The 22,035-nt window shown below is 43.4% G+C and overlaps 1 protein-coding gene across 2 annotated transcripts in view; it reads right to left on the reverse strand.

Moving 5' to 3' along the window:
* Window positions 1-22,035, reverse strand: part of camta1a (calmodulin binding transcription activator 1a) — a 278,666-nt gene that overhangs the window by 143,020 nt on the left and 113,611 nt on the right. For both annotated transcript variants that reach the window (XM_085344132.1, XM_085344133.1), the window contains exon 4: window positions 13,664-13,731. In XM_085344132.1, coding sequence (XP_085200258.1) covers window positions 13,664-13,731 — 68 coding nt within the window. The remainder of the gene's footprint in view (window positions 1-13,663; window positions 13,732-22,035) is intronic.

Below are 22,035 nucleotides of genomic sequence, written 5' to 3' on the forward strand. Positions count from 1 at the left end.
TACTTCAAAAGTGTGGAAAAAAAATGTGGGAGGAAATGAATGACATTCCAACAGTACATCCTCTCCAAACCTGAACAAAATGTGTCAGCAGTGGGAGTATAAAATCTCTGAATGAGAGTTTTTTGGCATAGGAGATATGGAGAGAAATCAATTTTAGGGCCAAGTATGGTGCCAAGGACGTCCAGAAGGGCATAGTTCTGTTGATCTGTTCATATCAATTTGCTCCTTCCTGCAGACAGAGAATGCCACAGTGTGCAGCGCTGCATCTTTAAGGAATATCGCCATGATAACGGTGCCATAAAACACATCATTTTACAGTCAAACCATCTCTGTCTCAAATGCACTTGGAGCGGAAGCCATTTTCAAGCAACATAAAGTTTAACATGGCGCTACATCTGCCGAGCCGCTAGCTTCCACAGTACATGGGACTGAGCAATTTAATTAGGGGACATTGTGTAGCGCTGCAATGAGCTCCACCCTCTCTATCTGGACCTAATACCTCCTAAACTTGTGGTCATCTCTAAAAGAGCAGGGTGCATGCTAAACTGCATTATCCAGTATGCAGTCAGACACCAGTCACACCATTGTGACACAAAATCCTTGCCTGAATGCCTTTATACAGATGAGCAGTTTGTTTGTATCAGGCACCAAGTTTCCATTTCTAAATAGCACGAGTAGGACAGATTTATGTCTACTTGTGGTTGCTAATGATCTATTATAACACAACACTGATGCTGAATGCAAAGTATACTCATATTGAGATATTTGTGACCATCCAGTCGTCTTGGCTGTGTGGAATATGGCATTTCATTTAACTTAAACTGAAATTTTCTACATGAATACGTATCGGAAATAAACCTATTCAAAGGCTAGAGCAATTCTACGTAAAACCATACCGAAACATTTTGGAAAATAAAGTAGAGATTTAGATGAGTTGCTTTGATAGTTATTAGTCAACTGAGAAGTGGCTTTACCCCTGCAGAGATAACTTTTTGAATAATGTCTCCCTTGAAAAGTCTTAAAGAAAGTGTCCCTTAAAGTTTGCCTGATTTCTAATGGATCCTTCCTCCACTGAGCGTTTCAACTGCCTGCGTGAGAAGCAACCAGACCACTAATGCACCCTAACTCAAGATATATAGATTACAGATTCCCATGCCTAAAGTTTGATTTTTACCTTGACCATCTGAAAGCAGGATCCCAATATAAATTTAATGGCTCGGTGGTGATGGAGGGCTGGGAATGGTGAGGGACATAAAGCCTTACTAAAAGCCAAATGACATATATGCAACCTAGAAAGTAAACATGCTGCATGTCAAGGATAGTGCAAACACTATAATGTGTAAAATAAGTTGTGAAAACCATAGCTTCCGCATCATTTGTTACCCAAGAGGTGAGGGGCACAATATAGGTTCCCTAATGGCAGTTCAGATAAACATGTGAGGTGTTTGGCTGTGGGTAAGAGGGGATTGGCCAGATGGAGACACAAAGGCAAAAGTTCAATTAAAATGTTGAGCGAATCAATTTGTTTGCCTTAATTACTTTGTTAATCTGTTGAAGCATCTACTTAAAAAAAAAATCCTGTGTCACATTTTCTGCTGTGATAATGGAGCTGCTGAGAGGGAGGGGCAGTTGCTTGGGTTGAGTGCTTTTTAAATGGCTCACCCTCTGGTTCTAAACACATCGCTCAGTATGTCTTCTCGCCCATCCCTGAGTCTCTTTTGGTGGGGTGTGTTGGTAATGAGGGCCTCCTGTAGTGTTGTGCTCCACTCCTCTGTTGGTGCAGAAAAGCGCACCCCCGCCATGTCCTGACATTCTGACAGATAGGAGCCGTGGAAAGCATATGGCCAACGTGGCAATGCCTCCAACGTCCTCCAAACTGTCGTAGGGCTCAGGCATAATGAGTGGTAGAGATGAGACCAAGTCCTACACATAGGAAACGTTAGTCATCGAATTCTTTTCCTCATTTACCAAGGATCAACTAGACAACTTGGTTCATATAAGCGTCGAGAGATCCCATAAATTCGTGACTTCATCATGACAGAGCCAGATTGGAACTCTTCAAGACCCAGAGAATATCTAGGCTGACTGCCAGACGTTTGTTTTATAAAACAATGCGAGATCTTGCAGATACATTTAAATGTACACACTATAAATTCAGCAGAAAGAAATGTTCAGCTGGTTCAGCCGTTGGGCTGCTTTCTACATGGATCACAACATAGAGTCAAATGGCAGATCGGGGTGGAAACAGAGAGAGACGTCTCTGACTGAAGCACAAGTGAGTGATGGTGTGTTGGGCCAGGAAGTGGCTGCTCTCCCTGTCAACTGTCAGTGCTGTTAATGTCCAGAAGCTGAGGTCCACGGTGACTAGACCTGATTTTAGATAAGGCACCCATCCAGCCATGCCCTCGACATGGCCTCCCTCTGGCCCAGACTACTCTGCCATTCTCCTCTCCTCCCTCTGTCTAGCCTCTTATCCCAGACCGTCTAGACACCTCCCAGCATGCAATCCCTCACCCCAGCCAACCCGGGCCGTTCTTAGCTCTTCTGCTTTCTCCCCTCTCAACACTGTGTCACAAAACTGGCTGCTTGAGTGCTGTGAAGGGCTACTGAAAAGGACAGAACAATGCCAGGCAGTTGTCTCTCTTACTTTTTTTCAAGCCACTCCCTGCAAGGCTTAGAAAGCACTTCTCGGCATTGCATTTCAGTCCTTCTATGAGAGCAACTGATATTATAACAATCTAAGATAAAGTTTATCATAGTCTCAAGTGTTGACTATACACGTAGTTTGAACAATTATAACAAGGCAGTCAGCCCCAAGCATTCCGTGATGTAGACACACCTCTGAAAAACAAAAGTAACAAGTGAAAATGCTTCATCCACTTTTGTGTTTGCAGAAAGAATGTGAATGTGAACAACGAGAAAGCTAAGAGGCAATTACCGATGGCTTCGAGTACAGACTGATCTACTGGTAGCGGTAAAACTACCCGAGAGGCTGTGCTCTGTAGCTACAACTGTCAGAGAAGCCACAGGGTGTGTGTAAAGGACGAAGACCTTTGCACCCTCATTGTCCAACCGGTGGCGTATACATACCACGCATTAATAATAGCCCTAATGAAAAGCCCTTTAACCCTAATGCGCTGTAGCAGAATGCATGGGGTTGCAATGTATCAGCTTTCCTTTTCACAAAGCCAGAGCCTCATACCCATGACTGATCTCTATTAAATTACATGGATTAAATCACAGATCCTTAATTAGGCCCCAATAAAAGTGTCATGCGGCTTTTGAAACCTCTGAGCATGCTATGATTGGATAAAAATGTGAAAACATACTAAATGAAACTGGTTTACCACTGAGTGTGCGCCCCATGACTCTTGAGTGGAGCAGCAAAGCAGGGGGAAATAAAGTGTGGAGAAATAAGTAAGAGAGAGAGAGAAGGGAGACGCAGATGCAGAGAAAGAGCAAGAGGGGAGTCTCAGGGCGAGTCACACCTCTTTGCCTCAGAAAAGCTCTTAAATTCCATGTGTGACCTAGGGGAGAGAGCTCTAAAGAGTCAGCCTAAGATGCTGTGATACAGAATCTGACTGTTGCACAGCAATGAGCTAATACTGTCGGCCACAAGCAACACTGACAAGTTCCACGTGCATGGCATACAGCTTCTAGAGATAGGAAAATCATTGCATGCAAGCATGAAATTTATTACGTGTGCATACAAAGTATAAACCTGCATAGGCTCCCTTCTAAACACTTCAGAAAACACATCAGGGACTCGATTCTCTTTAAAAATTGTAGCGTAATGTTTCCCTGCTCCTCTGGACCCTTGCATTGCCTAGTGTCAGGATGGCCAGAAGCTTTTAAGTGCTTTAAACCCATAATAACCCTAATGCTTTGTCTCCCCCTGTGAGCTTTGTGTTTGTTCGTAGGAAAATGAAATGCGATCGAAATAGAAGCAAAGATGGGGATGTTCAGACATTTTGGAGGTTGCTGGGGATTTGCCGTCTGTAAAGGCATTAAAAAGGGAACAGAGAATAGACAGACTCCAAGGATGTGTTATGTGGTGACAGGGAAAGTCTGAGAAAGGCTGGGATAAAACTGTGAACACATACAGGAGCACAGCACACAGTGGGCTTCTTATTTTGCCCTCTTCTCCTCTTGCACATTGGCTTGTTATGTTGTTTGTGATGTTTCTATTTTTGAGAACATGGGATTGAAAAAGATCCAGATCCACTGCCACAATGCATCGCAGGGAATAGTAAGCGCACACACAAACAAAAAACAGCCCCCAACCACCTTCCTACTTGCCACTAATCCTCTCATTGCCAAATTGTGGGTGCAGTCACCCCTTATTCACTTCTTGAGGGACAGAGGGGGAAAACACAGCTATGGCTCTAGCTGTGAACAGACCACCCAATCTTCCCTTCAAAATGAGTCTTCTGCCAGAAGACACCAGAACGGTAGGTGGTACTCTCTCACCATTACATTTCGCTTTTATCTCACTTCCCCTTTGCCTCTCCATCCTCCTTTCGTTTCTACTTTTTCTCACTCTTCTTCTTATACTGTAAACCGCCTAAGGTGATTATGGATTGCGATGGTGGTGGGTGGGGAAGGCGAATCCCTGTCTTTGTTTCCTTAAAATAGGTTTATTATTACTCAATACAGTTGAGAACCTCTGTGAGATTAACATTGTGGTTAGAGCTTGTAGGTTGCATCAATCGCAGCGTGTCGGCATATCAGCAGGATACACAAGAAATCAAACACATTCACTGGGGACACATAAAACTGAGTAATAAACTCATATTGAATATCTTTTAATCAAATACACCATCATTCAGCTGAACAGAACTCGATGCCACGGGCCTCTGAAGAAGATGCTAGAAATGAGCCAGTGACTGGTGGCTGGCTGTGTTTTGTCTGAACAGTGTTGCTCTGTTTGGAGGTCTGCATTGGAGCAGAGCCATGCCAACCATTACAGCATCACTCTATTTTCCTGTCTGGTTTTCTACCTGTCTGTCTTCAGTGTGTCTATATGTCTGTCTCTCATACTCTCTCTTTCAGGCACAAAACCAAGGTGCACATTAGGTGCTGGTGCTGCACATTTGATGCTTGGCTGTCACTGTATCATTGTCTGGTGACATAAAGCGCAGTAAAGCACTGAGCAGTGATGAAATGGAGGTGTTTTAAACCTGCGCTTGCTGGCACATTTCTTGCCTTTCAACCAATGTCATCTGGAGACTGTTATCATCCCACTGTGAAAGTAGCCAATCCACACCCAAAATACTGAAGAGAGAAAGGAAACGAGAAAGAGCTTCTTCCACATCAGTACTTGCTCCATTATTCCGCTGGAGGCTTGATTAGACAGAGGGGATAATTTACGAGCCACTTCATTGCCAATTCAACGGGCACATCACCTGTAAATAATTGAAACCCTTCATGTCCGTTCCGACATAATCATATCGCTATCATGCTAATGTATCCAGCAGTGCTTTCCTTTGGGTCAGGCGTGGGACTGCTTTAAATCTTGGCTGACCTGTCTCCATAACTCTCCAGAGCGCAGCACTAACCTCTAGGAAACAGAAAAAATGACGATGATTGACTACACCAAGGAACGATGAAAAATTAAAAATACAGCAAACAAATACCTGACTTCTCAGCAAGCCAGCCGTGGATTGCAGGTGGAGGGCGGGAATTTTGCACTGGCTTGTTAATTATTTTTGCTTATGATGTGCATAAGAAAGATTCATCATCTTCTCATTTATTTATCTCTCTCTGAGTTCTATCAGTCAAGCTGCAGTTTAAAAAGACGGCAAGATTTGAAAGGTTGTAGAAATTATGATAAGATGAGGGAGACAAGACAAATCAAACCCTTTGCTTTTTATTGTAGGGAATTGTATCATAGTGGGAATTGTCTCTATCAAACACTCCTAATTATATGACTGTTTAACTGAATTGATGGCTATTTTTCTTACTTCATTTTAAAAATGTCATGAATATTAATTAATCCAATCTGAAATGGTTCTCACCTTTCCTTCTGCCCACTCCTCTCAAATGTGCATGACAAGAAGATTTGAATAATTTATCAATTGACTTATATTCGAATTGATTAATTCACTAATGCAAAATTAATACATGGTTATCCAGTACATTCCATCCCCGACACTCTGTCTCGTCTTTTATGAAGTAGTTAAAGAAGTAAGGGTCTTGCCTTGAATAAAGTACTGACTGACGAAGCGGGCAGGAATGTCCACCTACTACAAATGTAATGATGTTTCATTAGAATCAACAGTGTCTCAGTCAGACTAAGACAGGTAAGAACAACCTGAGTATTTCATGGTGAGTGAGGCATGTGCACCGGGGAACAGCTTTCTGCATGGTTAGGTAACAACTGACATCAAATAAATAAATGAAGGAATAAAAATCAATAGTCAAGCAAAAAAGGGATGAAAGCAAACTGTGGAGGTCAGCCTGGTCGGTGAAGGTCAAAGTTTAAGTAAATAAAGGAGCTATGAACCTGAATGCGCTGTGTATTAGTGGCCTTGATGTGTAAGGCACACAGCAAGTCAGGTTACTGCTCTTTCGTGGTTGCAAAAAGAGGAGAAGGTGCAAAGGGTCAGTCCAGCCATTTGACGTTTTTACACATTTTAATGGTGCCAAAAGGCAACTCATCATCTGCTGTACTTCCTGTACTGCAAAGCTCAGTTGGGGTGAAGAAATGGGACAGAATGTGTGCCAGTGTGTGTGCGCGCGTGTGTTTATGCACACTCATGTCGTGCCTGTTCTTTGCTGGTGATTCACCATGCTCTCTGGCAACGGCCCAGGACCTATTTTCTCCTTCTCTTTACATAACAGCGAAAAGTATCATCGAAGCAGTGTGTCCTGTCCTTTCTTTTCCTCCTCCTCCACCTCCTCCTCTTCACAGTCCTCTGCCACTTCCTTTCCCCATCCTCCACCTTCCTGTATGTGTGGGAGCTTTTAAGACATGACTGCGTTCTGCTCGGTGGTGCTACTACTGTACACCAATAGGATCATAAAGTGACAAGTCATGAACAGACTTTCACAGACCGCACCCAAAGCAGAGAGTGGCAGACCAGATTCTAGGGAATGGCATAGAGAGGTGCGTGGGATGGAAAGCTGTTTAAAATACCCCCAAGGGTTTTCGAAAGGCCCAGGATCTGCTCTCCGCTACACCATATGCCTACAGGACAGCACCCAACTGGGCACCAGGGTATGATGGGCTGAAAATAGGGACTTGCAGTCACAATCCTCACCGTACTGGCCAACACACGGCGATTCGGCACCAACGCTGCAGTGTGACAACGTGAAAGCAAAAAGTACAAAAGAAGGTGGAGAGCAAAAGGGGGTTCAAAGGAGAGTATGAAGGCAGAAAAGGGAGAGGAGCTGAAGAGAGTTTGCTTTATGGGGAGGGATGAGGGTGAAGAAGACTATGTGTGTATGTGTTGTGAGTTACAGGGTCTGTGTAGGAGAGATGTGTATGCAGGGTTTAGTCACTGGACTTCTCAGTGACTCAGGTGTGAATAATGTTGGGTCTTCTTTGTGTGTATGTGAGCGAGAGAGAGAGACCCAGGGGGAGAGAGAGCACAGCAAAGTGCTGGGTCGGTGTAGGGCTGGACATCTATGTGTCTGGGTGGCTGAGGGCGAGCTCAGCTGTGTCTATGGCCTGCTCCACGACAGCCAGCCTGCACGCTGCTCACCGGTGCAGAAGCGCTAATTGAATTAAGTCTTTATTATCAGGCTGCAGAGGCAGCACTTCTCCCCATCTCAGCCCGCTTGGCTGACACTTTCTCCTTGAACACCTGCTTGACATCAACTTCCTCCTCTATTTATTTATCCCTTCTCTCCTGTGGCCAGCTACTGGCTGCACTCCTTCCTCCTCTCCACCTCTTTCTCATATTGGCATAACAAACAAGGCTAGGCATGCTTATTTTTCATACTGCTTTTGTCTAGCTGTACTACACAATAATCCTCAACTTGTATAGACTAACTTGGAGCCCTCTACCACAGTCCTAAACTTTAATGTACTAATCTTTAATGTCTATTACCATACAGAAAGTGGCACATAATAAAAAGGATTAATTTCAAAGACAGATCATGCCCTTCCTGGCCTTCAGCAGCAGCAGCCCTGTTGCATGTAGGGGGAATAAAGGCAATAAAACTAGATGATGTTCTATGTTCTTTTGAATGGTCTCTAGTGAGCAAGCTGGCCAGGGTAATAAACAGCAGCTGGGATGCAAACTAACATATATCTAGTCCCCTGTCCATTTCCACTAGCCTCGGGCTCAGGCTGCTTCCCTGGGTTTGGCTTGGGCATTACTTTAAAGGACAGACAACAAGAGGCGCTATTAAGTTGGCTTGGAGTCTGAGGCCCTGGCACTTGGCACAACACTAGCTGTAATCTATTGACCGTTTGCATTCTCCCTCCCATGCCCCAAAACCACAGGACTTTTCTCTATCTGTCAGTTGATTCCATTGCTCACCTCCCTCCATCTCTATCTGCTGTTTACCCACTCTATTTTTCTCTTTTTTTCTCTCTCTCGTCCAATGTCAGCTTAATCCCCCTCCATTCCATCTTTCCCCTGCTCTTTCGTCTGTTTGCGTATGCCCCCCCCCCCCTCTTTCTCCTCACCACATCCATCACTATTCCTCCCATCTCCATCTCGTCTGTTCGCTTCTCTTATCGACATGTTTCCATTTTCTAAACTGCTCTCGCTCAATCATATTCACTCTTCCTTCAATGACCATTTTTCATTTTCTCACTTTCATTCACTCTTACGTTATGCTATCAAGGTTCACCTGACTCCTGTCCTCCCAGCTTTCCCAGGTGGGCCTTATTTCACCCAGTCTGCAAGGCCTGTCCTTGTCAGTGCTGTTGACTGGGTGGAAGCAGTGGGGTACAATGACCCAGTGTGTTGTCCCGACACAATGGGACAACCAAGTGTCACTATGCAAACAGCTCGGTTTTTCCCATGATGATTTGGGATGAAAATAACATAAGAGAAGCGGAAAATGCAGATAAAAAGAAGAGGGTGGTCCCACTACAGTGGCTCGCTAAACATTTTCTCCAGTTACATGTCATGCGGGCTTTTTTTAATAGCCCCAGCTTGATTTAGGACGATATCGCAGTCTTAGAGTCTTAATTTCAGTGTTAGCTAATGAAATACCCCCTCATCTTCTATGCCTTTGTTTCTTTATGTATCTCTCTTTGAGCTGTCTCCTCACCCTCTTCCTTTCTCTTTCTCTCTCTCTTGCTCCTGCTGCTCCTGTCCTTTTCCACTCTCTTCTGAAACTCTGCCAGCAAACGAGTGCCACAAAGCATTAGGACCAAACACTATCAGACGCCCTTCTCAGGCACATCCTACACATCTCCCCCCAACACATACACACGCACACAGTCACTGAAGGTCCAGCACTTCCTCACATCATTTGCCAAACTTGATGACAGAAACACAGCTTACACATAGGGCTATGGAGGTTTTATTCACAATGACAGACTCACCCAGATACCAAGTCTCTTCCAAAATTGACACACACATGGTATACAGGACTAGCGTGGTTTTTATTCAAAACACACACAGTTTCAGCTGTAATTATGTACACATGGTAGCTCCATATACTCATAAACACCTGCATAATTGCACAGTCATGAACTCTCAACTTTACGTGTATGCACATATCGTGTGCATACACATGAGTAAATTCACGCATAAGCATTAAACACAATCCCCTCTATCTATGTCTTTCCCACTGTCACAGACAGAAATTCACATTCATAGGCACCCTACACAATAGCAAACACCATACACAATCGCAAACAAACAGTCATTAGCAGATCTCAGGCTGCCTCTCAGTTCTTCTCTACTCTGTTGTTGGTGTACCCGCGCCTCTGGGGTGGCGCCACTACTGTAGGTTTTAATAAAAGCATTGTCTTTGGAAGCTGTCTAAAGGGACTTGGTTTCATTTTGGAGTGCTGCTGCTGCTGTTTCTGTTGCTGTGGATGTGGGAGGAGAGAGGGCTATTGCGCTGGGACGTGGGGGCGGCTAGGTTCAGTGTCAATGCAGGGCCCTCCAAGGACTGGTGCTTATTGTTTGATAGTTTCAATATACAATGTGTGGGTGCGTGTGTGTGCATTCGTGTATGTGTGTGTGCGTGAGTAAGAGAGAAGGAGTGTGTTCTGTGGTCATGTAAGCACATGTGTAAATGTATGCGCTCCAAACTAGTGCAAAAGTCAAAGCAAATAGCTGACACAACCCACCACTTCAACTTTCTAACAGCTACAGCTAGTCTACTGTATCGCTGCATACAGTAGACTAGCAGGTGTAAAAGCGGGGTCTCTGTGCTGTGTTTTGCAACGGATTGCTTTTAACCGGTTCAATAAAACAAACAGTGAAGACAAGAAGCACTAATGTGCAACTGCTTCAACATGAAACCATGTGATGTTCAGGGGACGCTCACGATAACGAGCTCTCTCTGTACTACACACAGGTGTCCATTAGCTCTTTGGGCTGACCAATCTGTGACACCATCTAGTCAATAGTTACTCCATCTGTCAGCATTCAAACACCTCTAAACAACCCCTTAAGGAGATATTTGTGTCATTTATGATGGATAATGAATGCCTGTTCTCAACAGGAGCGCAATGTTATGCCCATGATGAGGTCACATCAAATGTTATTGTCTAGATTTGGAACCGCAATTCTTTTCCCTTCCTTCTGTTTCTACCTTTCTCCCACAGGCACCTTCAGATCCCATCAACTGAAGCAGTATGGTCACATCTTTAAAAAGCCAAAAGGAAAGAATGAGTATGGCTCTCCGGAAGGATGCAGTAGAGGAAAATCCTAATTGTCCCTTTAAGTGTGTTCCCTCCTGTGGAGTGAAGGTGCGGGGTAACGGCCATCTTAAATCACAGCCTGGCCGTGGCCTTCATTAAAGCCATAATGCCAGGCTCTCCCTTTAATGGAAATGGAAGCCAGCGAGGCTGTGGGTGTAAATTAAAGTGTAAGGCCCGAGTAGGGAAAGATTTCCCCAGCTCTGACAGGTGCGGCCTGAATTAGCTGTAGTGCTGTTCAAGCAGTCAGTGGGAGAACACCGGTATTGATTTTAAGCACTGTTGCACTTCCTATCTGAAAGGGAATGTGTATTACTAGAGCTAAGCACATCAATCACTCAGCATTCCACCATTCTCCCCTGGCATGCTTCAGATTTTGAAACGATAAACAAACAGAAACAGACCCAAGCAAAAGATAACACTGGCTGTACTGTTACTGTATGCGCATCAGCATGAACCCAGAGATACGTCTATGCATGTATGAAACAGGTCCACTTCGTTTTATCTTCCTCGTGTTGACAGGATGCCATCTCTATTCAAGGCATGTACAGCATCGCGTGACACCTTGGTTAAACAGCTGGTGTCAGCTCCTTGAGCTCTGACTGTGGCCCACTCCCATCTTTATGACCTGCATGTGTCAGAGCTGTTGCATGCATGCGGTGCAGCCATGTAGCGCTGTGCTTCTCTGTGTATGACCCTGCTGCTCATCTTTGCCTCCCATCATGCCCCACTAACCTGGAGTAAAAGCCCTGGCTGGGGGAGAATTAGCCTACTTAGCCTATTCCCCACAGGGGTCAACCCACACACAGGCATGCACACGGTGCACCCACAATCAGATGCATATACACCCGCCGAAACGCACCTGAAGATTTGTGATGACAAATGATAAGGCATCACTTAAGCACAGGTGTTCCAAGCATGACCTTTCACCCGTGACCTTGAACAGAAAATTTTCATGTAGAGCCTAGCCATCAATCAGCTACCATCAATCACACATATACGCCTCATCCTTTGACTCTCGCCAACCTTTCCTGGCCCCGACATCCATCACTACACCCTACTCTTCCACTGACATCTGGAAAAATACAAACACTTCACAAGCTTTCTCGCTGACTCTCCTGTTGGCAAACACACATACAGAGTAAACACACACATCTTGTGCTGAAAAGACAGGTACTCTAAAACATGAGATGTGTTATTGTGTTGTCAGGTGATCTGTAGATGTACACTAGGAACTGCTCCCTGATGACATATCTGAGATATCAGCACCTGTGCTACGAGATGACATGGGGCTGAAATCCCTGAGCACACTAAGACCACTGCATCACATACAGCAAGTGGTGACAGACTGTGGCCATCACTATACTGAGGACCATTTGTATAGAAAGTCACTGGATCACAAGTCTCTCACATCTCACACAAGAGTCATTTTTAGCCTGTCTTGTGCACTATGATGCCAGTACTGTGACATTTGTAGCTCTCCAGGACCCCAAAACGTGGCCTTTTTTTGATTACGATCCCTTTTTTATTCCTTAAGGTCACTTAAGGTACTAGAGCAAGATAAAAGAATGCGTATACATTGAAGAGGAAATAAAGGTGACTGTAAAGCCAACTACACAGGTCACACGAAAGAAAAAAGTGTGATTTTGAATTCATTTTGGTAAATTAGACAGAAGTGGCTTGGGAAGAAGGAAGGATTCTTGATTTTAAAAAAAGGGTGTGCCTGATGCTCTTTTGGCCTAGAATTAAACCGGAGAACATATTTTAATTGGTAGTGTTTTAATGCAGGACTATTATCAATGTCCCTCCGAGGCAGTGGAAGAGAGGAGGGTATGCGAGCAATCGGTTCTGTGCCAGTAAGCCCAGAGTCCACTTACGCACGGATGAGGTTTGCTAATAATGCCAACACAGCAATTCAAACTCAAAGAAAAAAAGAAGATAAAGAAAGATTTAACATTGATTAGCTTATTCTAAATGCATGAACATGTAAACTTAAGCAAAAGGGATCATGTTTAAATAGGCTGTATATGCTGGAGCTAAGAAAAGATTTTGTGGTCTTACAGTGCGACACTTCTGTTTGATAGTCCAACAGAGGCCAAAGATGCCAACTCTAAAGCTGTATAATACGAAAAAGATTATCCAAATACACTCAAACTGAAATGTATCTAATGCTGTTAAATGTAAAAGGTTGCTATCACAGCTGCATATATTAATAGTCATTATACCATGTATGTTAAATAATGGCATCACAGCCAGTGCTGCCACAGACACATTCTCTGACATTAAACTGCTTTTGCTGAAATTTGCTGAAAAACTGAGGAGGACATGCAAATTGGCACTATATGTATCTGCATATATTAATAAAATAAATTAGGTCCCATGCTGGAAAAACGATTCTATTTCAAATATAGCACTAGCTCTTGGCATTTTGTTCAACATGGGGGTGTAACATCTGACCTAGACAGTGGAGTGGCGAATGTGCAGACAGATAGAGGCACATTAACATAACATTCACAGCAGATGCTGCAGCAGTGCATGTTGTGTTAATTGGAGTGCTAAAAGGCAGTTATTAGTCATTATTAATATTCTATAATTTATCTGCAAACTGTAAACTTTTCTGAACAGCCATCAGCACCCTGTAATATTAAACATCCTACAGTAAACTTGAAGGTAATTTTGAGCCGCGCATAAGGGAAATTGCCTTGGAAAGAAAAAAAAAGGAAAAAACAAAAATGTAAATTTTGACTCACAGAGTGTAATACTTGCAGGACTATAAATCTTAAAAACCCTATGTTTTAAAGAGGGCAGTGAGTGTAATGGTCTTACCTTGTTTTAGGGGATGTCGTTAGCCATTCTTCATGCTTTTCAAATGTTATCAAGTAAGCTGCGATCTCCTGTGAAAAAGAGACGAGAGGAGAAGGAAGTGAGTGAGGCTTAGATGTGTCATCTTTAATCACTGTTCTCTTGTGTTTGTTATACATCGGTGAGACTGCTTCATTGATATTCAGACAGTTTAACCAGCAGTGCAAACACAGGAAAGACGGAAACCGGGGCAGTGCTGGGGAGTTCAGCCAGGTAAATGCAGACTGCTAAAAGTAAAATGAAAGACAGAAGTGGAATGCAACTGAGGTCAGATCATCTTCTGAGACTATCTTTGTTACAAAAGCTTTGATCAGGTTCTCCTCAGAGGACATCAAGGTGCTTTCTGAAAGATTGACGTCTCTGTGTTTGAGAGTGAGCAGCTTTTAACATTTTTGGTCCGATCCTCCCCCAAATCCCTTTGATCTGCCCTTGACACTTCTCTATGGATCAATCCACTCTTTAACCTTTGAATGATAATTACACGCCAGTCTCACAATATTGACATGTGTGTGTATTGCTTCTTCAGAAAAGGCAGTAGATCCTTTGGAGTCAGTTGTGTACAGAGATGCTATAGACACCATGCTTTTTTAAAAAAAGCCCAAACTGCCACTGGCATAAATAGAGATACTTCAAACACTTTCATGTTTCCCATGCTTGCCCTGCCTACTGCATCAGTCTGAGTGTAAGGGAGAACACACTGGACCATACCCGGCCATTTTCTCACCAAACTAATGGGCAGAAATAAAAAGCACTTTGGATGCTGGTAGACAACCTAATGATTACCAGCGACAGCCAGTAATTCACTCTTCAGCAAGAACATTTGTCAGACTAGAGAGAGCTAGACACAAGGACAGAGCTGCTGCCATCTTCCACAAAAACACTGTCTTTTCAGTTTATAAGGATGCGTGTCTCACCTCATGTTGGAGTGTCAACAAACCTTTAAGAGTAAATGTGTTTCTAAGATATTGTCTTCTTTGGTTTGTGAGGATAGGGTTTGAAAATAGCTTCCTTTGGGACTAAATGCTGTTACTTCACCTGCCCACACGGGGCAATAATGTCAACAAAAGCAGCAGCTGTTTCAAAAGTGCAAACTGGAAAAATATGACACATCCAGTGTGTGGCAGCATAAAGCAAGCACATAAACCAGGACCATTTCTTCATTTCTTCCATCATTTTCTCTTCAAATTCATAAAAATTCTAAAATATGCACCACTGCAAGAAGGCACCAACTGGGCCTTCAAGGCCGTGTCACAAGTGTGACCTGGCACAGACACTGGCGATAGCCCATGGGGATGCTGCAGGGTGTGTGGTGTGAGGGGTTTCCAGGCTGTCAGGGTTACCAACAAAAAAGCGATGGTAGCATGACTGGCAGTGTTGCCTCCAGGTGCACACTGGGAGATAATGCCCTGTTGATTAAGTTCTTGTTCTCCTGCCATAATGACCGGAGGCACAGAAGCCATGACAAGATGGCATCTTGACTTAATAAAATAACAGAAAGGAGATGAGGCTTTTCTAAAGGAGCTCAGGCAACTTTTGCTATGCAACAGAAAAATAAAACAGCATTGAAAGTATAAGAGCAGACAGTAACAACCTTGTTGATTTAATGAGCAAATAATCTTGTTATATAGACACCAAAACACATAGAGAATGTGTGCTGAGCCAACAACAACAATTACAATATTCAAAGAAAAAACACAAACTAACCAGGTATCAAAAGGCATTACTGTTCTGCATCCATTAAACTGGACTAACGTGCCTGTGATGTTATTTTGTGTTCATTCTGGGAGTTATAAACGGCAACAAGAAGCTCCTTCAGTGACCTTTGTGCCTGTTAGCACGAAGCCCTTTCCATCATTCTTGCCTTTAAAATCCAACCACAGCTCCAGTCTCAGTCACAGAGGATGAAATAGAGGGCCACATGGGCCCATATTTAGAAAAATTTAAACAAACAAGAAAGAAAGAAAGAAAGAAGCATGGCCCTTCCTCTGGCTCTTTCTCACCCCTCCCTCTCTGAACAGATGCCAGGGATTATTCCAACCCCCCGACCAGCCATAAAGGTGCAATAATCTTATGGTGAGGAAACAAACAAAAACAGACGTGCAGCCATTAAACAGCTGCAAGGAGACAAAGTTTGCATGGGCGGCATAATGAGAGGCTAGCATGCGTTCAGGTTGAGCAAACACACTTGCGGGTTAGTGCAAGAGGGGTGGAGGGGGAAATGGGCAAGCGCTGTGCTGAGCACTGATGGTGTATCAAAGTCAAACCAGCAGCTGTCAATTGGCTCTGGACTCTATCTGCTGACCTTACTGCCTCTGGCCTACGCTCTCTCACTAGGGAAATATTCAGAGGCTCTCTGTACACACAGCTCCATCCACACTCTCCCGCTTAGGTCAGAATCCACCTCGTGCAAGGTTGTTTGTACTTGCATGAGGTTTATGCCTCACCCTCCCTACTGACATGATCTTTGCTGTCGTTTTACCTCCTGGTGTCGTTAAAATATACTGTACTGTACTCCTGTATTCGCCATATCCTGAATTAAGGCAACCTTTTTTTCTAAAAAAATGCCAATCAGCAAAAGCTAAGAACTGGAGAGTGAGCAGGAGCAAAACCACCTCTAATTGACACTGTACTTGCAAAAAAGAGGGTCTTTCATTTTCAAGGGGAAAGAACAACCCGGAGCTGTTTGTTGTAACCCAGCCATCTCATTTGTTTCTTTTGTCTCTGTAAAAGCTGCGACACACTGTTAGCGGAGGGGGCTGCCCCAGAACATGACCGAGCAGTCTAACAGTTTCAGGGCTGATGGAGATGGAGAGGAGGGTGTTTATGTGTGCGTGTGTTTCTGTCTACCCTGTTACAGTCACAAGGCCTGATTACTGGTTACCTGTCTGTGCCTGACACGTTATTAACATGCTCCTCAAGCGGTGTCACTCCTGTACTCATCAGTGTGTCTCCCCTTTATTTCTCTCTTCTTATAGCATCCACCCACCCTCTCCTACCTCACCCCCTGTCCTTTTTTTTCTTTCCCATTACCGTTGAGGTGAAAAGGAAAGCCACCATGAGAAAATTTTCATTTTGAGATGACTGGCTTTTACTGTCTTGCTTTTCAAATGATATTTTTCACTCTAGAGGTATAACATTTTCTCCAGAGAGAATCATCTTTTGAAATGTCTACCTATTTGAAATTGGAGATGACACTAACATATTCATCCCATTTCACTTCTTTGGACCAAGAAAGGGGAGCGGGAGCAGTAAACTCTCAGAAAAAAAGTATTCACTATTTGGCTCATCCCTTATTTGAATATGATGTTAAAATTAGATGCAGTGATAATCTTATGGGAACTGTTTGTAGAGCTGATTAGATGGATTTCACCCTTGCCCTTTCTTATTTCCACAAAAGTCAGACAAAGATGACCCCTGTGTTTGATGGAGATATTCAGAGAGGATTCCCTATTCTGGAAGAACTCGTTGCCAGATTGTTTTTGCTGTATCCTCTGATTTCCTGCATTGCCACCAACTTTGATTTATGGAAAGAAAAGAGAGGTGTTGAGAGGACCAGCGCTTCAACATTTGGATGACAGGCCTGATTACTTGAAACAACTGTCGCTGTTCCATTAGAAGGGGAGATAGGAGTCTTTTGGCATTATCTCAGGACAGATCAGACACCTGTCTCTAAACACCATTCATAATGCTTCGCTCTTGTTTCCGCATCCACAGAGCATTTGTGCCGAGAGAAAAATTGAGGGCTGGGAACAATACAAAGCTGGGAGGACAAAACTCTAAGTGCATTTTATTCTGTGCAACTCCTGCATTAAAATACCCTTAGTTACATCATTGTCTGAGAATTGAGTCTTAGTTTTTAAAACCCACAATTTACTAGGCATTATGTAAAAACAGAGTAATGACTTATTTTTCTTTTGGGTGAGCTCTGTTATTTAAAACCAGACTTCATCACCCCAAAAATAGGATTCAACAATTACAGCATATGTTTATCCATTATTCCAGTTACATTGGTTCTCTACTGACACTAATGAAAATGCACTTAATGAATAGCTGTATTAGAAAAACTAACTTAAGCAACAGTATTGATTGCAGTAAAAGCCCGAGCCAATGAAATGAATATGTGAGAGCAAGAGGATGTGAAAGAATAGACGGAGAAAAGTCTGGTTAGAGAGCAGAGCACAGCGCCTCCAGCCTGCCTCATGGTGAAGTCTGGGGAATGCATCCTCAAAGCTTTGACCTTGCCCTACACTTGAAAGCAGGAAGTGAATGAAAGGGGGGGCCATGGGAGGGATATGGTTAGAGGAGCCCTCCCTGATGACCTGGGTTTTACTGTGGAGTGCCAGGTCATCTGATATTTCCTCCAGGGCAGCCCAGGAAACCAACCTGTCCAGGCACAAATGCACTGGCTGGTGTTTGGGGAGGGTGGAAGGAGTTTGCCAAAGTACCAGCTATCACAAGTTTAGACCCAAAAAAATGAAAATAAATTTAAAAAATGCAATTAGTTACAGACAGACAGAGATGAGCACTAGATAACAGAAAAGAGAAAGCGGCTAGTAGAGTTACTGAAAATGTAGATAGTAGAAACTGACTAAAAAGGACAGAGTAAAAAGTTTGAAGTTTAAATGCATTAAAGGTATATCGGTGATTTAATAAGTGTGATTTGGTTCAATTCTGCAAGCAAACGTACCTTAGCTGAATCATTTTGAGTTTGTTTTTTTAAATTTATAATTCATGAATTCTTAATGCACTGACAATAACGTATTACACGCTGTATCCATGTAATCTCATACAGCCACATTTCTCTTTTAAGAGAGGAAAAGTGGTAAGGTAGAGTGAATCCATCTGAGCCAACTTTAACCTCCAGCTGCCTTTAAGATTTTCTGAGCATGTCTCATAATAGGATGCAGTTGATCTGCTATCAAGACAAATGGTCAGTACGAGAGAGCGAGATGAGAGAGTTCAGAAAGCAAAAACAACAATAGGGTATGACGCTGTTGACAGCTGCACTTGGCATCTGTTGAAGAGGGGTGAGGCTGTCCTATGAGTACTGTGTTAGGTTTAAAAAATCCCCTCTCCAGCATACTGCTCATTAGAACCTGCATGGGGCTTCCCTTCTGAAAGGGAAGGGTGGAAGTCACACTGTGTCCACTCTGTTAATCCACTGTGACGAGCAAATTAGTTGTTCTGCAGTGGCTGTACCCACAACCTCAAACTATCCTGAAACTTTGGCAACTGATGTAACGGACTGATTTAAGGCAAAAGGTGCATGACCATGGCACAACACATTTCTGTGAGGAATAGCTGCTTAGCACACATGAACACCTTTACCACAAAAGGGCTTGCAATGTGTTTAAAACACACCTCAGGCGATTTTGTTCTGTTTGTCCATCTAGCTTGCTATGTACCATCTCAGCTCCTGAAGCGCAGCCATACAGGAGGTGGAAAGAGCGAGACAAGCTGTCCACTGGCCTACATTATACATAGTTCTGGAATCAATTTGACATTGATCCTGGATAGCTTAGATGTTTTCCAGTAGTTGGTCAATGCCTCTCTTCACATTTCTGCTCGGCATGCTGGTCATAAGACTGTTCTGAAATAGGAGGCATTCTCCTGGGGAGACTCACTCCTCAACGCCTCCCTGCTCCCACAATCAATGTTACCTACAGCAGCTGCTCTGCCAGCACTCTCTTTTTTTGTTTACTATATCACTTTTGTACACTATATTGTAGTTATGCACAAGAACAAGACTGAGCATAAGTGACAACAGCGGAGAAAGACGAGTCTTTCCTCAGGGGAAATGTGTGTGTGTGTGTATGTAAGGTGATGAGGTGGCTTAATGTTTCCCTTTTCCTTTAATATGTCAGTATCTGTATATTGCAAAGACCGAACAGGTGTTTGCAATCAAGGCTGATCGGTACCACAAAAGTTTTCAGAAGTAAGGAGTAATTTTGCAAAAGGCAATTACAGTAAACACAGAACCAGCAACACTTAACCAGAATTCAAAGAAAGCAAAGAAAAAAGCTATACTACCTAAATATAAATATACTAACTAGCTCAGTTCACTACGTTATTTGAGGCACTATGAAAGACTTTGACAAGACAAAAAATAAGGATTCTTTAATATTACTACATTTTAGTCACGTGCTATCCCTAAAAGTCCCAATTTTAATCGTTTAATGCACCTCCAACCAAGGTAGGTAGAGAACCTTTATTTAACCTGCATCTATTAGACAAGCTGTTCAAGATCAATAAGAAGGAAGTAAAAGTCGTAACAAGGTATTGCCAGTCGAACCAGAGGAGGCTCAGCCCTATAAGTCTCCCTCAGTGGCTTCACTCCAAGTCTTCTGATGCCCGCAAGTCAGTTGCCACCTGGGCCTCTCATTGTTTACCTCTGCAGCTGACTGTTATTAGAGCTGAAGGGAATGAACCCATAAAAAACTTTTAATTTAACAGATATATTATGATTTTAAAGTTGATGAGTGATTGTGATAAATGATCTTTATATCAACCCAAACAATTATGATTATATTCATTCCACAGTCAAGCAGCTATTCTCAATACTGTGCATCCGAGCAGCTATAAGATGAAGGGAAAGTGTAACAGAAAGAAGAAGACCAGGACCAAGAAGGAGCTGGCAGAAGGCAGGATTGTTTTGGCTTTGGTGCTAGAGCTGCTGTCTTGGATGTTCATTGAGAGGATGTAATTATTTGGCCTTGAAGGACTACAATGGTCAGCCACCGCCTCCCACAGGAGGCTACATCACCACAAAAGACAAATGAAGGAGGAAAGCAGAGACACTGGTGTACAGCTAAGCACAAGACAAACCTAGAAGAGTAAAAAAAAATAGCTGGCATGGGAATGGATTTGCAGCATGTGGTGTCTGACAAAAAGTGAACTGGACATAAAGTTGACTGAGATGAAATACATCCATCTTTGCCAGCCACAATTTGTGTGCGTTGTGACCCAGTGGCTGTTGCTATGGATGTGTGTGTCTGCTGATGTAAAGCCCATATGGGACCACCTACTGCTGTACCCTTGAGAGATGTGTCTTGTGTAATAATTCTATTATACCTCTTTCTTCTTTTATCTATTGCTCCCCCTCTTTCCCTGCAGGCTCTAACTTCTGGCAAGACTCTAAGATATGTTTGAGGCTTGGTGGAAATGTGGAGCGCTACCTTGGTAAACAGGGCAAAAACGCAGATGCATTGTGGTGGTTCGCTTCAGGGCGCGGCGGGAAGTGGCCAGGTTCACTTCCTGACACCCCATGGCTGTCTGACCTCTGGCGTCCGCGCTGCATGTCCTCTTCATCAGCTATGCAGCAGGATGTCTGTTCCCTCCCGCTGACAGCCCAACCAAGGAGAACGGAGAGTGGCGTAGTCTCCGTGATGCTGACCTTACCCCAGCCCCACTGCAGAGACTCCAGGCTGTTACCCCATTCTGTTGGCGAACTTTTATCCTCCTCCTCAAAACCCAACTTCTTGCCAACAAAAGTAAAAAAAACAACAAAAAAACTGCAGGAGCAGTCAAACTTACTAGACAAGAGGGTTCTCTCTGTGTCTTCTCTCTTTCTTATTCTTGTTCCCCCCCATTTGACAGATGCTCCAGCTTTAGTAGACAGCAGATATTGGAAGTGCCGTGTGAGCCAACAGCCAGCAGGTCTGTGTGATTTCTAATATAATTTCACGATTTGATCGCGAGCAGACATAAATGTTACATTTGTTGCATTTCTATGCTTTGGGAGAGAAAGATATTCTAGTGAAAATCCACCGAGAGGGCATTAAATGTCATCTAAATATAATTGAGGTGTGAGTTCTCCCGGTGGAAACATTGTAAGAATCTGAGCATTATATCCTTAAATATCATAAATTATTCCCCCCCCCTCCCCTACAAAAGTCAAGAAGCAATGGAATCATGCATAAAAGAAGTGAGAGAGGAATCTAGAAGGTTCCCATTTACTTCATATCAATCAAATGATGTCAGCTTTCATTTTAGGGTAACTGTAGGACCAGAAAGACGAGCAGAAAGCGGCTGAGAGATTCTCACGTCTTCCTCAAAGGCACAAATGAGCAGAATTCTGTCTCATGTGATCCTGAGAGCCTATTTATTTCAGCTCCAAAATCAATTAATGCCCACATTATCCTCTGAATTCTACTATTCAGTGCAGCCAAATGACTGGTGCACCCTTGCATGAAACCAATTTTAACTTTCAATCCTTGATGCCTCCCAGAACCACCTACAGGTCTTCCTCCAGAACTGCAGTTTTCCTTTGGCAGCATCTTCCATGTTTGCCTTTGAGCGTGTGGTGCACATTTGTTTAAAGTAGCCGTTTGCTGTGC

This window comes from Diplotaxodon limnothrissa, linkage group LG20 (assembly GCF_057381915.1).
Source record: "Diplotaxodon limnothrissa isolate DT_005_m linkage group LG20, D_limnothrissa_male_GT1.1, whole genome shotgun sequence".
Taxonomy (NCBI): Eukaryota; Metazoa; Chordata; class Actinopteri; order Cichliformes; family Cichlidae; genus Diplotaxodon; species Diplotaxodon limnothrissa.